General features: G+C 40.3%; 2 protein-coding genes across 7 annotated transcripts; one reads left to right on the top strand and one right to left on the bottom strand.

Moving 5' to 3' along the window:
* Positions 1–36: 36 nt before the first annotated feature.
* Positions 37–11,118, bottom strand: thbs4a (thrombospondin 4a). Its single transcript, XM_044196744.1, has 24 exons — positions 10,989–11,118; positions 8,551–9,745; positions 7,424–7,621; positions 7,009–7,256; positions 6,746–6,848; positions 6,537–6,628; positions 5,761–5,812; positions 5,446–5,648; positions 5,201–5,338; positions 5,001–5,081; positions 4,760–4,912; positions 4,509–4,613; positions 4,316–4,423; positions 4,018–4,177; positions 2,870–2,988; positions 2,734–2,786; positions 2,555–2,639; positions 2,169–2,265; positions 1,892–2,070; positions 1,620–1,668; positions 1,279–1,475; positions 805–977; positions 572–711; positions 37–483 (listed from the first exon to the last, which is right to left on the bottom strand). The coding sequence occupies exons 2-24, from the start codon at positions 8,630–8,632 to the stop codon at positions 434–436; spliced, it is 2,865 nt and encodes a 954-aa protein (XP_044052679.1). The 5' UTR covers positions 8,633–9,745; positions 10,989–11,118; the 3' UTR covers positions 37–433.
* On the top strand, positions 11,024–16,635 carry mtx3 (metaxin 3). Of its 6 annotated transcripts, XM_044196763.1 has the most exons (10): positions 11,024–11,145; positions 12,471–12,540; positions 13,010–13,086; positions 13,207–13,299; positions 13,388–13,570; positions 13,666–13,742; positions 14,197–14,354; positions 14,618–14,706; positions 14,881–15,001; positions 15,044–16,635. In XM_044196763.1, exons 1-9 carry the CDS (start codon positions 11,032–11,034, stop codon positions 14,974–14,976), a joined length of 957 nt encoding a protein of 318 aa, XP_044052698.1. In that variant the 5' UTR covers positions 11,024–11,031; the 3' UTR covers positions 14,977–15,001; positions 15,044–16,635. The 6 variants fall into 6 exon arrangements, with proteins under 6 accessions (XP_044052698.1, XP_044052697.1, XP_044052699.1 ...); XM_044196762.1 differs by having other exon boundaries at positions 14,881–16,635; XM_044196764.1 differs by having other exon boundaries at positions 14,618–14,761; positions 14,881–16,635.
* Positions 16,636–17,955: the final 1,320 nt, after the last annotated feature.

Below are 17,955 nucleotides of genomic sequence, written 5' to 3'. Positions count from 1 at the left end.
CATGTAAAAATTTTAAAAAAAGATAGAACCTGTTAATTTTGTTAAATGCTCAGGATTTTATTGCACTTACAATATATTTAAAAACAGCATTACATTGTTAACAGTATTCATAAAATACTGATAAAACCGTAGGTGATATTGCATCAACATACCCAGAACCTGCTGATGATTTATACAAGAATGTACTGCCTTCAGTTACACTGAATTAAAGTTTATAATGCCCAATGTTATGCTTTCCTAAGACCCTCTCACTCGAATGACAAAGTTAAAATACCAAAAAAAACTCACATTCCCTCTCACATTCATCTTTCTTTATCTAACTTATGTCCTCTACCTCTTTGTTCTCAATAGCGTAGCTCTGCCTGCACCTTTCATCCACATCTTCAACAGGGTTCAAGTTGTGTCCTTGATGGATCATTCCCCTTCTCTGGTTTCACTGTGTGTTCTGGCCATTGAGATCCTGGTAGTCAGAAGGAATAGTGTCTGTGGGGATCAGAAAGAAAAAGAAACTCATAAGTATACTTACAGTTTATGTAGCTGACAGGACTGCCTTTAACTTGCAGACACTCACCGTTGCAACGGTACTTCAGATTGGACCAGATTATATTTTCCTGAGAGAAGCAGAACACGCCCAGTCTCCCACCTCTCATACTGGTGTCAATTATCACCCCTGTGTCCGCCACCAGTTCCGAACCCTCAAAAAAGCGCGCCCTGGTTCACACACAAGGTGAAACTAGTTAGTCAGTTCACACAGTATGAGTGTGTATGTCTCGTGTGTAAGGGTTGGTGTGTGTCTCTTTGTACCTGATATATCCAACCTGTGGTCTGTGCTGGAGGAACCAGCGGTAGGAAACCTTGTCCTTCCAGCCAACATTCCTGGGGTCCTTCCACAGGAGACGGACCTGATCGGCGGTGTCTCCTGTGTGCCAGAGGGAGTTCCTCAGATACTCACCAGGACCCGTCTTTGACTTCACAACCTAGTGGTAAAGAGCCAGATAGCATAAGAGAGGGAAAAACTAGTACTGTCAACAGATGATGAAAGTAAATACACTTCCCCCAGCTGTGGCTCAGAAGGTAGAGTGGTTCGTCCATTAATCACAGGGTGGGCGGTTTGATCCCAAAATCCTGCTGACCACCTGTCAAAGATTCCTTGGGCAAGACATTGAACCCTAAATTGCCCCTGATAGTAGCTTGCTGCCATTGGTGAGTGAGTCTGTGAATGAGCAGCAAATTGTAAAGCACTTTAGATAAAAGTGCTATATAAATGCAGCCTTTTACCTTGAGCTGTATTCCCGGCTCAGCAACGGCTCTGAAGGGCGCAGCCTGCCAGTAGGTTTGCTCTGTCTGTTTCCACATCACCACATAGAAGGAGGAGGAGTCCTGGTAGCCGAAGATGAAGCCAGCATAGTCATCATCTGTCACTGTGTTCACATGGAACGTTCCCTCAAAGTCAACTCCACTGAAAGCTTTGTAGCCTACAGATGTGGACAGAGGAGAAGAAATACACAACATATGAGGCTAAGGCTGACAAAAAACACAGAAGAAAATGGTAAATATTATTGTAAATATATTGTTCAAACAGATGGGGATGAGACAGTATGAAGGTATTCTGTACTTACCTACAGCAAGGCCAGGGTCAGAGTTCATGGTCTGAACTATCTCCATGCCCTGTCAGAACAAAAGAGAGTAGTGTCATATGCTGTTGTTGAATTTATAACTTATAATTACATTCATTTTGCACACCGTACTGCAATTTGCACACATGCATGCATCTATCTATCTGTCAACGAAAATCATTGTAGTTTTATCTTGTTGAGATGAGATGATCACATTTTGCTATCCAGTACAACAACAAAAAACTGAGAGAATATACTGTAACAGTATTGTTTACCTGATTGAGGACCATCCAGTTGGGGTCAATCTGAGAGTCCCCCTCTGGGTCCAGCACTACAGTCTGATAGGCTCTGAAGTCAGTCAGGGTGACCTCAGCATTCTCTGGGCAGTGGTCGATTACGTCAATGACATTGTCTTTGTCAAAGTCTCCTTCGCATGCATCTCCAACTCTGTTCTCTGAAATAGAAGGATACAGCTTAGGAAACCACAAAGCAGAAACACATACTGTACACATGCATGTGCACAGCCAGGAACAAACAAGAAGTAATACTCACTGTCTGTGTCCTTTTGGTCTGGGTTGGCAACTAGTCTGCAGTTGTCATCATTGTCCAGTATTCCGTCGTTATCGTCGTCATCGTCACATTCATCTCCCTATCAAGATAATCAGAATCAGAATCAGAAATACTTTATTGATCCCCGAGGGGAAACTCTTTTGTTGCAGCAGTTTGCCTTTACATCAGTGCACACAGGAATAGAAGTACTAGCAAAAAATACTTCTGTTCCTGTGTGCACTGATGTAAAGGCCAGCTGCTGTAACAAGATAAAATAGCACATTTGTAGTGTAAACACAGAGCCATCTGTATGTCAGCATACATGAGATGAATTAATGAAATATGAAGCTTTAAATAAATAAAGGATGAAGGAAGAGATAGTTTAAAACCATTCCATCCTTGTCAGTGTCCAGCTGAGAGGAGTTGATGACTGTGGGACAGTTGTCCTTTGTGTTCTGGTGGCCGTCACCATCACTGACAAAGAGGAGATAGGGCAGGTAAAATAAATGGCAAAACTTTATACATCTTTATATACATTCATACAGCAGGTCATGACAGTGGGCTCTACCTGTCTATGTTGTCGTCACAGGTATCGCCTACAAGATCATCATCTGAGTCAGACTGTGGGGTTGACAACACAAACACTGTTGGTCAAAATTATGGGAGCAGATGAATATTTTTCAGGTTGTTGTTTGGTTTGTTACCTGGTTAGGGTTGACCATATCAGGACAGCTGTCACAGACATCTCCCACCCCATCGTTGTCTCTGTCTTTCTGGTCTGGGTTGGGGACTCGCTGGCAGTTGTCCAGGATATTCTTCAAGCCTGAGAACATAAACACCTCAGCACTTTAATTTTTGCGTCATGTGTAAAAGCATTGACAGGAAAATAAAAGAGCATGACAGAACATAGCCTACAGACACAGTCTGTCAAATGCATCACCAGATGGCAGTGTTTGTTTAAGGCGAAGGTGAAATAGTTTCCAGTGGCCTTCAACGCCTGGCGGAGGCTTACCGTGGAAAAATGCTTTTAGAGAGGAGACAGACATGACCAAGTGCTTAGCAATCCAGCCTTGCGGACTGGAGTTACAGACATAACAAAATGATCAAGAGGTTGGAGCTCTGCCAAAATGAATGAACAGGGGTCACTATACAGAGTCTAAACATGCAACATGTGTAAGCATATAAAGGTAAACATGCGGGCACACACAAAGGCAAGAAGCTAAAACTGTGTTTCCAGTGGAACAAATGAGAGGTGCTCTAAAAGGGCAATCAAGTAAAGTATGTGAGAAAAGTTTGTGAGACAACACTTACGATTCCAGTTGGAACATTTTAACATATAACACTGTTTTCTACTGGGGTTTTAAAGGTTGTTTTTTTTAATGACGCTTGAGTTGTTTCCCTAAAAAACAGTGATCTAACTGGTAGAGGATGTGGGTTGGAAATAGACACAAAAACGACGAGGAGGATGTTTTGAACAGATAAAGTGCTGCATGTCCAGTGAAAGCAACAAAAATGTCCACACTTTCCACCAAACAGGATTGTAAAGGTTGTATTCTTGTCTAGACAGTCTGGTCCAGACAGTCTGTGGTTTGGATAACCCTCACAGACACGGTAGTCTTTAAATGCAATTATCAGCCATTTGGTTTCACAATGTGTACCTAAATTTATTACCTCTAATTGATGCAACAAAAGTAGTAATGGTCCAGTTACTACACCTCAAACAGTAATGACCATCCAACCTTTTCAGCCACTGTGACCATTATGTCCCTCTAATTACACCATGTGATGTTCAGCAATCACAAAACTATGCGACTATAAGAATTATTTGACTGTTAAATAATAACAGACTCACCATCCCCATCCATATCATCATCACATTCATCTCCCAGCCCGTCCTGATCGGTATCCCTCTGTGTGGGATTTTCAACTGTTCTGCAGTTGTCACAGGCGTCGCCATGGACGTCCTTATCACTGTTCCTTTGGTCCACATTAGGAACAAGCCAGCAGTTGTCCTGGGACAGACAAATGAGGTTTACTGTATAGTGCGCAGGCTCAGTGAGAGAGTTAAATTCCTGATCATAAAATGTTAGAGCCCACCAAAATGTGTGAGAGTTCATTGTATGCTGGTCCTGTGGAGCTAAGTTACCTACATCTATGTTAATAATGCCATCACTGTCTGCATCGTCATCACAGGAGTCACCCATCCCATCCCTGTCTGCATCCTCTTGGCCAGAGTTTGGCACAAACACACAGTTATCCTGGAAACAACACACAAACACCATTAATTTTTAATTCTAGTGTGAATTAAATGCAAGAGATTGTAGGGGGTGTAGACATGAGTACCTGCTTACAGTTGTTGTCCCTGCACTGAAGCTTATTGTCAGGATATGCGTCAATATCTGTGTCCTTTCCACACACGTAGCCATTACCTGCCCAACCAACGCCACACTAACACACACAAGAAGGAAAAGGCATGGCATGACATTTTATGTAAATTATGTAATGTAGAACAGCACAACAGTTAGTGATTCACATTCATGACCCAGGGGTATACATAAAGCTGAATATGACGTCAGTATTTTTTAAATTCTTACCACACAGCTAATGCTGCCGTCTCTCTCCACGACACACTCAGCATTGGTGTCACAAGGGTTGGGTTGACCATTGGGGCAAAGCCTAGTACCATGGCAGCCTCTCACCTGGTCACCTATGAAGCCAGTTTTACACTCTCCGCAGCGGAAGGAGCCCTGGTGAGGACAGTACAGAGTCAAAAACCAGGGCTTTCTGCTATAAGAGAGCATGATAATAACCAAACACCAGTTCCAGTGGTCTTACTATAGTGTTGAAGCAGTGCGAGTTGGCAGTGCAACCTCCATTCTCAGGCGGGGCCAGACACTCATCGATATCGTCACACACCTGGGAGGAACAGATTAAAGTGAGTATATAAAGAAAAAGATTCATATTCTTTCAACATGCCCAGATGAATCAAACATAAAGAATATACCTAACATAATGTATTCATTTTTTTGTTGTACCTGTTTGTGTGACTTAGCATAGGACACTCCCACTCCATTTATCTCTGGTCCGGTGTATCCCAGAGGGCATTTCCCACAGCGAAAACCAGGAGCAGTGTTCACACACTGGACACCAGGAAAACACGGGCTAAACTGGCACTAAAGTACACACAAAAAACAGAAGATGGTCAAATGCTAACTAGTGCTACTTTCACCAACTGGTTGCAGAGACACATTAGACACACTAAGAAACATATAATCCATACCTCATCCACGTCGTCACAGTGCACTCCGTCTCCTGTATATCCATCTGGACAGGGGGTACACTGGAAACCCCCTGACTCCGTACGGATACACATGTTCTGTCTGAAACAGGTCCCGGGTGAGCACTGAGTCAGAGGCTGAGGCTGCATGAAAAACTGGCCAGGACTTGGAGCTGGACCTGTGTTGGTTGGACTGCCCCCGAGACCTGTGGGCACACACAGACAGATATGAAAGCACCTTGTTGAAATGTCACTTTGTCAGTAGTGTCTAAATACTGCATAAATGAAAAGTCTGATCATTGTTTTTGTACTGCTTACCACAGGCAAGACACTCTGCGATGGTATTCCTCAGTAAAGTTGTCTCCTTAATCTTAACCAGAAAGAAACAGTGTAGAACTGTTAGTCAGGATGAACTGTGTTTCTTGGGTAATTTTGTTATCACTTTACAGCTTATATCAATAGAGGCAGATCAGAATTTTATCTTTTTGAATAACTACTGAAAATCTAAATGAGACTAAGAAGTTTTGAAAGCTATGAAATGTGTCTGCTAAGGTAAGCTCCAGTCTGTGATCTGTGTTCTTAAATAAAAGATTCTCTCAGTGTGTCTGACAAATCTGAGATGCTGAACTACATAACGAGCATTTTATTGCCTCAGGCTCCCTGTTTGATGCCCTTTCTCCGAACAAATCCTCTGCTTTAAATGATCATCTGAAATCATCCACTTCATCTGCTGCAGGTTACATAAAGTCTTGAAACAAGAGAGCTCCAGATCCTCACAGTCTGGATTCTCACTTTTCACAACAAATTTTATTGCAATCTCACCCTGAGGAAAAAAGAAATTCCAAATGGTTGTGAATCAGCCCACATTCTTCCACTTTTGAAAGTAGGTAACTCTTCTAAACAACCAGGGACCTCTCCACACTTTCTGCTACCCAAGGGTCTCCAAAAAACCTTTCTTCCATTTTATCCATTTAATTTCATCAACCTGGTTTTAAAAAGCAACCATAAAGGTGGCAAACTATGTTGAAATACTGTGGTGCTCTTTTATTGATTTTTCAAATCATTGTGAACAATTTCCATTTTCCATTTTTTACCTGCTGGTTGAGCAGCTCCTTCATCTCAGATAACATGCTCCTCAGCTCCAGCATGGTGGCCTGGTCGTGTACCGTCCTGCCTCCCTGGATACCTGAGGGAATTTCACAAATCAGAATTAGAGAATCAAATACACAACACATCTACCAGGTTGAACTTTGCATGTGTTTGTCAGGTGATGTTAGATAGTCAGCTTCAAATTTGTTCTCACCCAGCAGCTGCAGAGATTCACCCTGATCCATGCTACAGTCCTGCAGAGTGGCCACATTGTCTATGGTGTCCTCTATCACCAGCTTCAAATCTGTCAGTTCATCCTTATAAAGGAATAGAAGACAGAGAGAAATTAAACAATTATAAACAGCATGTGGCATATGACTATCACGTTAGTGCACTGCTCAAACAGTATTTGTTTCTATGCAGTATATCTCTGAAGTCAAAAGTATAATTACTCTCAACTGTAAACCTCTTATTTACCTGTCCACTCGACTGCAGGGTCCTAAGTGCCACCTTGTTGGGACCAGGTGGGAGTGACCCAAACGCAGCCGGCAGATCTTCCAAAGTGTGCGCCAGTCTGCAGTCTATATAGATGTTGAGGCGAGGTGGACCGCGCTGTAGGCCGCTGGCATGTAGCATGACATGGTGAGCTTGGCCATCTGCCAGGGAAGCGTGGTTGAAACTGGTTGTGCCAAATCTGCCGTCACTCTTCTGGTAACGAAGGGTCACTAGAGATGGAGACAAGCGAGAAAGAAAGACAGCAGAGAGGAAAGAGAAAGTGGGCAGAGAGACAGAGACAGGCAGCCAGGAGAACAGGAGTTTTTTTTAAAAAAAAGGTGATAATGTAGTCTGTTTAAGTAGTTAGTCTATTACATGTGTCAGTATAATAATTCACCCTTGCTCAGTTTGGCCTGCACGCTGAGCTCCAGGTACTTGGTGTTGTCTTTGGGGTTGATGACACTGTAGAGAGAGGTGGGGGCCTTGTTGTGGAGTCTGAAGGAAGAGAGGAGGAAAGCCTCATCTCGCCCTTTGTTCTTCAGGCTTCCTTGGAGCAAGTCTGGCAGGCAGTCTGGAGAGTCCAGCAGGTCATAGACTAACACAGGAGAGGATTGTTAAAAACCTGCATTATACTGCCATAGATGCATTGTACCATAATTGTAAAAAAAATAGTCGAGAGAAAAGGCATAGATTAACACAGACAGTATGGGATCAGTCAATAGTGTACAAGGAGCTTAGGAAATATTCACCACACCAAATGAAAGCACTCCATCTGGTACACTATAAGTGGTGATGACTTCACTATTAATGGAGAGTTTTCTCAGTTTGTGTCTTGATGAATATGTGTACTATGGATTGCTACTGCTGAGTCAGTGCACTATAGTACTTTATTATGTGTGACAGTGTAGCTGTATGTGTGTGCATGTCCGTGTGTGTGTAAGTGCAGGTTCATGTTTGTATCCTGCTGTGTTTTATAGAGTGCTAGACTGGAGCTGCAGAAAGGAGCAGCGGTAAACTCTTTCCACTGGAACAAATCCACTGCCTCACACCCACATACACGGTCACATACACACATATACACAAAAACACTTTCACACAGCCATTAGCTGCATTCAAGAATAATATGAAGTGACAGGAAATTGTATGGAAACATTTGCGTGTAGATTCCAGGCAAATCAAAGTTTTACACATACACTTTCTCAGATGGCAGTTAGTGATGATTTACCATCTAAAACTGACATTATTTAGGTCAGACTGTTACTAGATCCCAAATGTCAAATTCTATAAGCCACAAAAAAAGCCAGCTTCATGCCAACCAAATCAAGGAATTACCCTTGTTATTTGCATCTTGCTGCAGATTATAATTTGTAACATCAGACAGATTGTTAGGAATACATAAATGGAAAAGACAGTTAGTGAAACAGACTTATTTGATAGTAATGTAAAAAGGTTTGTAACATGTGCTGTTCTACAGACACATATGTGATGTTTTCCAGAAGGGCATGGATGGTGAAGAGTACTTACCAATACCTTGAGCTGTGACAGCGAGCACCAGCTGTTGCAGCAACAGAGACAGAGCCGCTGCTCTGGCCCACGCACCCATCATCAGTGCTTCAGTATGGGACACAGTTCAGGAGAAGCTATGCTCCTGAAGAAAGAACTGAGTTTCCTCTTGTGGATCAATAAGAGTATCACAGATTAATCCCCTATTTTAATGATGGACAAATCCAGATGTTGAAGCAAAATCTCAACAGAGGTGAGATGGTTTTGTGGCCACAGGCACAGCTTTTAAAGCAAAGGGGAGTGTCCTTGTACTCTTCTGTTGCGAAAGTGGCACAGTGTAGGGACTATTTTAATAGTTTGTGGGTGTGTCCCCTGGCTGCTAATACTTTGATCAAATGATAAGTTGTATATTGTCTCTGTAAAGCTGAAGTAGTACTACTACATGCTAGAAACAGTGTAAAGAAAGAAATAACTCCAACATTTAAAACAAAACAAATAAGGCATTATACAAAGCATTTCATTCTAAAAATGTAAAAAGAGCTAAATGTATTTTAAAATGTTTTTATGTATTTATGACCCTATTTTATTTAGAAGCAAGATAAAGCTTTTATTCCTTGAGTCTTTGTGTCTAATGTCTTCTGGGGATTTGTGATATAATACCATAAAAACTACTCTAAATCAGCCTGTATACAGTCAGCCAACTCTAAAAAATGTCTGAAATGGATTGTGCCTGGGTCTTAAGGGAGGAACACTTGATTCCAGCTGGCCACTGTTTTTCACAAACATCATGAACCTGTGTCATAGATGTGGATTTGATCTCCTAGCTCATCCCCAGTAAGCCAGTTGAATTGTATAACTGTATGCCAGATGTTTTTAATTTAATTTTATTTAACTTGTTCTACATGCTTCTGCTGCTTCTTTTTTTAATTCCCTCTGTTGGAGAATGTTGGAAAGTAAGGACAAAGAGGGCTGGACTTGGGATCCTGGAAACATTTCATGATAGATGTCTGGTACTCGTCTTAAAGCTTTCTCTACTTACCTCAAGTACATTTCAACATCTCAGCTGCTGGTCCAAGCCAAAGAGAGACATTTACCATCCCTCACTGCATTATCACCATGCATCCGTCTGTGTCTGGCTGTCTGGTCTCTGACCAAACACCTGGCAGTCTTTAATAGTTGGACTATCAGCCCAGGGACAGACATCATGCTATTGTTGCTGAAAATAAGTGAAATGCCACAAAAATGGAAATTACTATTTGGCATGGAAATCAAAATATGAAATGGTCAATTGTTCCAGTCTTGCTATATAGTGAGTCAGTCTCTATATACATGGACACATACAGTGTATCACTGTTCCCTACAAGAAAGGTCTTGCTGTTTACTGCTTGTTTAAAAACAAGAGCAACTGAGTTCATGTTATCATGTTATCTCTGGTCTCATGTAGCCTTTAAACAATTGGCATAATAGTGACATACAAACAACCAAATGACTTGGTTAATACAGATGAAAGAATAGTAGAGTTTAATTCTTGTAATTAAAATATGATTCACCAAGCATTTGTTTTCTTGGCAACATTTTACAATAGGTACACATATTTCTATCCGTAACCAAGGAAGGAGGTAAGGAACAAGTAAGGGACAAATCTGGACCTAACTGCTAATTAATATATAGCTACCACATGGTCCCTGAATAAGTGTTTAGAAAGATACTTAACAAGAGATTACTTGATATTAAATTTAAAGTATTTATAGGATATGTTGGGTTTTTCCTTATCCAAATGGAGGGTCTAAGGATAGAGGGTGTTGTATGTTGTACATATTGTAAAGCCCTTTGTGATTTGCCACATAGATAATATTGACTTGACTATATTAATGAGAGTTCATTCTTGACCTTGTAACCAGCACTTGGCAAAACAGTCTCACCACAAGGTCCAGTAGTAGCTGTTCTGGAGTTTTCGATCGAATCACATAGTCTTTCTCAGCAGATAGTGCTGCATAATTGTCATGGATTTGTAGATGTTCAAATTTAAATTTCTTTCAAACACTTTAAGGATTCCCACTGATGTTGTTGTGTTCTCATCCATGTTGTTGTATATTAATATTTTTGCACCCCTTCTCATAAAAGTGCATCATGCTGAGTTGTTGCTAGGATGGCTTCTTGGATGGATGGATTCCTTTATGATTACCTCACCATTACTTAACAATTTTATGACCCAGTGATGTAAAGCATCATCCGAACAGAGCTAATGAGTTTTTCCTGGAAATAAACCATTATATTTCAATGACATAATCGAGAGACTGAATTCTCAAAAAGTGGTCATATTCAAAACACATTTACATTAATATTAACGTCCATATGTCACATTATTATTCTTCCATACAGTCCAAATGTGCGTAGCACGCCATGTTAGCACTTGACACAAAACATTTGAACATTTTTCATTTGATTAATGGTCTCACCTGATTTTTTCACCTCTGCATGTTCTAATATGACAGGTACCTCATGACGTCAGCAGCTCCTTCCATGAGTCAAAACATGGCGGCTGCCATGGAGCTGAGATGCTGGGGAGGAGACTGGGGTCTGCCTTCAGTCCACACCGAGTCTCTCATAGTTCTGGTAACGTTATCGTCTGCTTGTAAAAATACGGTCATTATATCCAGCCTTACTTTTAAGACGAAAGGTTTCTTCTCCCGTTTTTTCTTTGCGTCTTCTCTGTGTATCTCTAGCTAGCTTGCATGCTAACTTACCTACTGCAGGTTTGCTTGTTAGCTGCTCATGCTCACCTCGATGTGCAGGATAGAAAATAGTATTTCCAATTGAATTTCATGTTTGCCCAGCTGCAACATAACAACTGTGTCTGCATGCTCTGTCCTTCATGTATGGCTGGTTGTCAGAAGTCACTCTCATAGCTAACAAAAATGTGTTCCTTCAAGGTCAGCTTATTGAGGCTCCGATTTGAATTTATTTGGGTATATTCCTCACTCTCTCGCTAGATAGCTATCGACGGTGGCCAAGATAGTAACAACCTTGTCAGAAAATTAACATTGAGTTGTTTGCTGGCTGCTTATCATGTCGTTGTGTCAGTGAATCCATGCAGTTACAACTCTTGCCACAAGGTGACACTTTGGCTAATAGTCTGACAAAGATGACATGTATGCCACCTTTTAAAACATTTGATACTAATGCGTGTTGTTTTGGTTTGTGTTGATTTATCGACAGCATTCTAATATATTTATTATCTAAGACGTGTCAGAGTTAGTCAGATGGTCCTGGGCTTATTTCCATCGTTGTCACTGGTGTGTTTACCATCCGAAAACAGACATTTAGTGTAAAACATTATGATTAATCGATTAGTTGATAGACTAAAATATTCAATTTATTGTTTCACTTATTTTTCATGCCAAATATTCTCTGGTTCAAATTATTCGATAATAAAAAAACTTATTTTTCATGCCAAATATTCTCTGGTTCAAATTATTCGATAATAAAAAAAAAACATTAGTTGCAGCCCTAATTGATTTAGTTATACATCTATGTTTCTTCATTGTGGTGCTTTTTTATTTTCTGGCTTGTGGTTTTGCTTGTTTTTCCTCTTTCTGTAAATGAAGCTGTTTCTGGTCAGTAGTGTAATCAAAGTGTTCCCTTGTGCCAAATCTGCATTTAGAGTCAGTGCCAAAATCCTACTGAGAGTACTTTGATTGCAGCAAGCATTCAGCTTTATTACAACATTGGTATCATACAAAACCTAGCCTTGATTGAAGTATTACAGTCCTGCATTGGGGCTGTATACAGCTCAGGAAATATTACCATGAAAGTTGTATGCTGGACTACTTTTGCATTTGGATCAATAGTTCCAGCATAACATCAATGACAGACTTTTAAATTATAAATGCGTTAACTTTTTTTCATCTGTCCTGATTCAAGTGTGGGTTTTCTTTCAGGCATATGCCAAGTTTTCTGGGGCAAAAGTCACAGTTTCTCCTATAGACTGGACATGGAAAACTCTAACAGGTGGGCTGCAGCTTCCTATAAACCAGAATTTCATCTCTCTCTCTCTCTCTCTCTCTCTCTCTCTCTCTCTCACTCTATCTATCTATCTATCTATCTATCTAGCTATCTATCTATCTATCGTATAAGTTTAATATAATATATAGTATAAGTTTGGAAAATATATCTGTATAATCCATTTGGAGATTCCTTCATGCTCTTGAAAATAAAACAACACTACAGTATGCATGCTTGACAACTCTAATACTCTTAATTGCCGCAGTCATGAAAAGGTTGAAAAATACAGATTTAAAGCATGGGCTTTTATGGGTTTTTTTATGCGTCTGATTGGGTTCCAAAATGGCGTGAATTACTTTAAATTGTAGGTACACAATACACTGTACATTACAATGTTAACATTACATGTTAATGCAGATGCAATGCCACCTTTGTCTTGAATTGTAATATCTTCTTCCTGTTGTTCAACCTGCAGCGACAGTCCCAGAGTTGCTTTGTGGAGACTCTGCAGTTCAAGGACCTACACAGATTCTCAACTTCCTGAGGAAACAGGTCAGAATGAATGCCAAGGCTGCTCACTGTCCATCACCTCGTCATTACATGTATGTCCCCAAACCCATTTAGCAGAATCAGTAGATCTATTGTAATATTTGTGATTTTTCTGTTTTTCAGAGGTTTAATGCAGACTATGAGCTGACAGCCAGACAAGGAGCAGACACCATGGCATACATCGCTCTGCTTGAAGAGAAACTACGACCAGCTCTGGTAACACCATCTCTCTTCTGCTTGTTCCCTGACAAGAACTAATCTGTGAGTACTGTTAATATTTAGAGTGATGCTTTGTGTCCTACAGTTGCACACTTTCTGGGTGGATGCAGAAAACTACGCCAATTTGACACGACCGTGGTTTGCTTCACGCTCGCCGTTCCCTCTTAACTTTCTTGTCCCTAGTTGCCATGCCAACACCGCCCTCTCCCGCATCCTTCTAACCAAAGGAGAGGCACCGCTACACAGAATCACTGAGGTGGAGGGAAAGGTAAATATGTTGTGTCATCACTGTCAACATGTCAACTCTATGTAGTTGTGAGTGCAAAGTTCTCTTTTTCATGACTTTCTCACTGTCTACCTCAGATCTACAGTGATGCTAAAGAGGGTCTGAATCTCCTCTCCTACAGACTGGGAACAGCAAACTACTTCTTTGGCAACTCGTGAGTTCTTTAATGTTTGCTGACTTTTGTTGATTTGAAGGACCATATGTGTACATCACATTTAGGTGCAAAGGTACTAGAAAACAGTGTAGATGAAAAAACTTAAAAATTGGGATAGAAATATTTTCTATTAATTGAACAGGAAAAAAATAGCATGGTAACCAAGAACTATCACAATAAGCAATAGGCCTCATTTTGATATATAGATTGGGATTCTTTTACAGTATGGAAAATCACATGTCAGGTTGTCCAGTTGAGGTTCATCACATTAGACTGTGAGGGAATTAATCATTCTGGGAGAAATCGGACTTTGCTGTGTTCATTTAGACCAAATTATTAATTGTGATTAGGATTTATAAAAGTAGTGAGTAATACTACTTTTGATGTTTCATAGCCCTATATTGCTTGTGTGTGCCTAAAATGTATTTTTGTATACATGTGTTTGTGTTTGTAGGCCAACCAGTCTGGACGCCTTTGTGTTTGGTTTTGTGGCTCCACTTTACAAAGCCAGTCTCCCCAGCAGCCCTCTGCAGAGCCACCTTAGACAGCTGGATAACCTCACACGTTTCTGTGACGACATCCTCGCAGTCTACTTCAGCTTGGACCACCCTTGTAAGATTGCTGTGCACACTGGAAATACTCACACTCTTGGGGCTTTAGGTTGGTGTAATCTACACTCAAATATGCAGGGGAAGTTTTACATTTGCAAGCACACAAAACAACTAACATCATCTGCATTTTCTTTCTTCTCACATCTTTGTTTCACTGCATGCTTGCTCTTTGTATCTTATTTTTGGGCGCTCATTGACCTAACAACTAACACTCTCTGCTATCTCCTTCTTCTGTGGGTGTCCCCTTACTTCATCTCTCTCCAGGTCCTCCTCCACCTGTTCAGGAAACAATGGATGCCAACCTCCAGAAACTAACTCAGCTTGTAAATAAAGAGTCCAACTTGATAGAGAAGGTGCTTCTGCTTTCCTTTTATCTTCTTTGCATGGGTTCATGGTTGCATTTGGCAGGTACAATCTCCGCTGTACTAAAAGTATATATATATATATTGTCTCTTAGTGAATCATTGTAATATTAGTTTCTGCTTGTGCATTTGTGCTCTAACTAAACTGGACATCCTGTACTGTAGATGGATGACAACCTTCGCAGCAGCCCTCAGCACAAACCCCACAGACCAGACCCCAAACCCAGTCTGGCCAGTGAGAAGAGCTCTACCCCTGCCTAACTCCTGACCTGTCAAACATAATCCAGCCTTATAAATGGAGGAGGAACAGCCTGTAGATGAAAGGTGCAATTCTGAATCTGACTCAACATCCTGAAATCAAAAAATTGTCATCCAGCTGAACTATGACTTGAATGGCAAATAACCTAATAATTAATGGACATATGACTAAATAATTATAAAACAGACTATTTTACAGCAATATAATTATGATAGATTTCAAAGATGTTAGTCTGAAGGAGAAGGGAAAATGCATGTGTGAGGTTTTTTAAAAAGGTTGAGTGCATTTACGTGGTTAAGGATGGAATGCTATGAAGTGGTGCTTGATGAGAAAGACACAGAAAGTTAAAAGGAAAGCCAAAATGAAATGAAAAGGCAGGGAAAAGGAGTGGCATTGTTTGACCTCTGAGTGGGCCAATACAGGACACCAAAGGAAACGGACATGTCCTCACCTGCCTCATGAGGATATTGAAATTACTGAGTTAAAGGTACATTGGTCACTAAAGTAGAACAGTGTTGGGCTAGAGCACCATATGGTAAGATTCGTTTAGTTATCCCATGTTACTCCAGTTTATAAATCCATGTTTTATCATGGAGGATCTCAGATCCTTTAGCACCCCTCTGAGCACACATCCTTACTCATATCTACTGAAAACATCTAATAACCTTTAGTACAATGTACAGTATGTATGCAGTCATGACTATAGGCATAAGTAATTACTTATTTTGCTTTGCTCTCACTCACTCTGCTTTGTATAGCTTGTATAGTTGTAAAAAGTTTCATGATTAACATCAATGCAATTTACTTGTCATTTCCTCTAATAGGGCTGATCAGCTTATTCACAATCTTTGCTAGATACACTGAGGTAATGGTAGGGCCTTACACACTGTATTAACTTATTCATGCAAAATGTGTGTGTGTGTGAGAGAGAGAGAGAGTTTTCCCAAGGACTATCATAAACCAATGTGTCTTTCATTACTGTTTTTGTTGTGCGAGATATTCTGTATCATTATTAACAATCCACTCACTTCTGTTGTTGCCATGGTTTTCCACAGCCATTTTTGTACAGCATTTATTTTGTTTAGATTTTTCTGCTTTGGTAACAATTTGCTGTGCCTATTTAACGGTCACCTTGTTAAAACTGAAGTGTCTGTCATATTTGGGAATGTCTTATTAGCTGCCTGTTTTTTTGCTTTATTTTTTCTGTCTGAATTTCTAAAAATGAAATTGGACTGTGAACTTGTTTTTACTGCCATGTTCCCTAATATCTTCACAGTTCATAAATAACGGAAATGTGTCTACTCCATATGATTTCTCTGTGTCTCAGTCTAGATACTTGGGCTCTTGCAACTTCCAAAAAATAATTTCATGGTTACATTCCCTTTAAAGCAACATATACTGAAACAAAAGCGTGCGTCTGTGCGTGTGTGTGTGTGTTTTGCTAGTTACAAAAAGTTGTTAGACAGCTTTTGAGGACCATATGGGTACAGTGTGCCTTCATGACTGCTGGTGTCTTTGTACAATTGTCAAAATGTTCAGTGTCCTTCATAATTTTAATACATAGTCATAAATTATCATTGTCTTTTCTGTTACTGTTCATTCTCTGTAGATGGTTGGTAACAACTGTCTTCATATTATTGAAATACAAATACGATAATCTACCCACGGCCACTGTCTTTTTTTCAAGCAAAATAAACATCTTAATATCATTTCAGTAAACAGTCAACTAGAGCCTAGATTAAAATTGTATGAGAGCTATTTGCCTCCTATTTTGTGCTTTAAAGAGGTTGTAGATGTTTTCTCCATCCTCTAAGCCGATGCAGCAAGGCGTGCTATTGGGTGAGGTGAGTTTTTCCAGTAATAATTGCAGAAGATTTCACCCTTGCCCACCAGGCCTCTCTGATTGTGTGATTGGTTGTTTAGATGCTGGGAGGATAGAGAGCTCTTTGTTTGGTTTTGGCTTTGGACATGGAAAGAATGAGAGTAATTAAGCTGAAAGGATATGATGCATACTTGATATCAGATATTGTCGGAGTCATCGGTCATGTGAGGGAGAGACCCCTGCTGAGGCTTCTCTTGGCTGGCTATTTAATAGGTGTGGTAAAGGGAAATAAATAGCACATTTGGATCTGTTGTCAATTTTGTGCTAAAAAAATAGCTTTTCAATTGTAGTAATTTTATGACACTACTGTCATCCTTTTATAGTTTTCTGGGTTAGAAAAATATATGTTTGTCAAATAAATCGTATCAAATAGTGCGAAAGAACTCTGGTGTTGAGATGAGGTTCAAAAATAGTCCCCAGTCTGCAGCAGTGATGCTGGGTCTTAACTTTCCACTGTAACAGAAACAGAACCTTCCTGAGTTCAGCTACAATAAAAATTGTTCCAACTTCCAGACCCAGTGTTATCCACTGCAGAAAGGCAGAGAAGAGTCAGTCCTAGTAAAATGAGGCTGACACTTTTCAAAGAACTTTCCTTCAGGTTCCAGCTGAGCAATCCAACCCAGCACATGGAAGCCAGCAGCTGTTCCCTGATGGTCTGCATGTGTTTGCCCCACACTCCTCCTCTTCCTTTCACTCTCTTCCTCTCTCCGTTTTCTCAGAAATGAGGAAAGGTGTGATGGGAAAAGGTATAAGTGCCTGGAAAAATAGTAACGTAGTAAATGTGAAATTACATGTTCTCTGGAGAACCATGTAGCTTTGTCAGTGAGTTGTTGGCTCCTAAATCTACAGTAGCTGTAAGTCATAAAAAGTAATCTGGAAGTCTGAGTGTATGCTAGAAGTTTTTAGGATTGGTAGCAGAAATGCATTTTATTGATTTCGGCCTGAAGTCCCTATCAATTGTAATAGAGGGTAACCATTCAACTCGCATTTTTGCCCACAATTAATTTGTGTATCAAAGTTTACACATCTTTATGTTTATAATCATGTACATTAAATTACATTGCAGTAAGTGTAGGGGAAATGAAAAATACATGTCAAT

This window comes from Siniperca chuatsi, linkage group LG5 (genome assembly GCF_020085105.1).
Source record: "Siniperca chuatsi isolate FFG_IHB_CAS linkage group LG5, ASM2008510v1, whole genome shotgun sequence".
In the NCBI taxonomy this organism is placed as follows: Eukaryota; Metazoa; Chordata; class Actinopteri; order Centrarchiformes; family Sinipercidae; genus Siniperca; species Siniperca chuatsi.
Note: the sequence above shows the minus strand (reverse complement) of the source record. Positions and strands in the feature narration are given on the sequence as shown.

Bases quoted from the DNA above. Each gene is read 5' to 3' on its own strand.
- thbs4a (XM_044196744.1), bottom strand. From the start codon at position 8,632: ATGATGGGTGCGTGGGCCAGAGCAGCGGCTCTGTCTCTGTTGCTGCAA. The intron at 5,339-5,445 runs GTATGGATTATA...TGTGTACTTTAG, and splicing joins ACTGTGACGACGTGGATGAG to TGCCAGTTTAGCCCGTGTTT. The intron at 484-571 runs GTGAGTGTCTGC...TGATCCCCACAG, and splicing joins TCTGAAGTACCGTTGCAACG to ACACTATTCCTTCTGACTAC.
- mtx3 (XM_044196763.1), top strand. From the start codon at position 11,032: ATGACGTCAGCAGCTCCTTCCATGAGTCAAAACATGGCGGCTGCCATG. The intron at 12,541-13,009 runs GTGGGCTGCAGC...TTCAACCTGCAG, and splicing joins GACATGGAAAACTCTAACAG to CGACAGTCCCAGAGTTGCTT. The intron at 13,743-14,196 runs GTGAGTTCTTTA...TTGTGTTTGTAG, and splicing joins AACTACTTCTTTGGCAACTC to GCCAACCAGTCTGGACGCCT.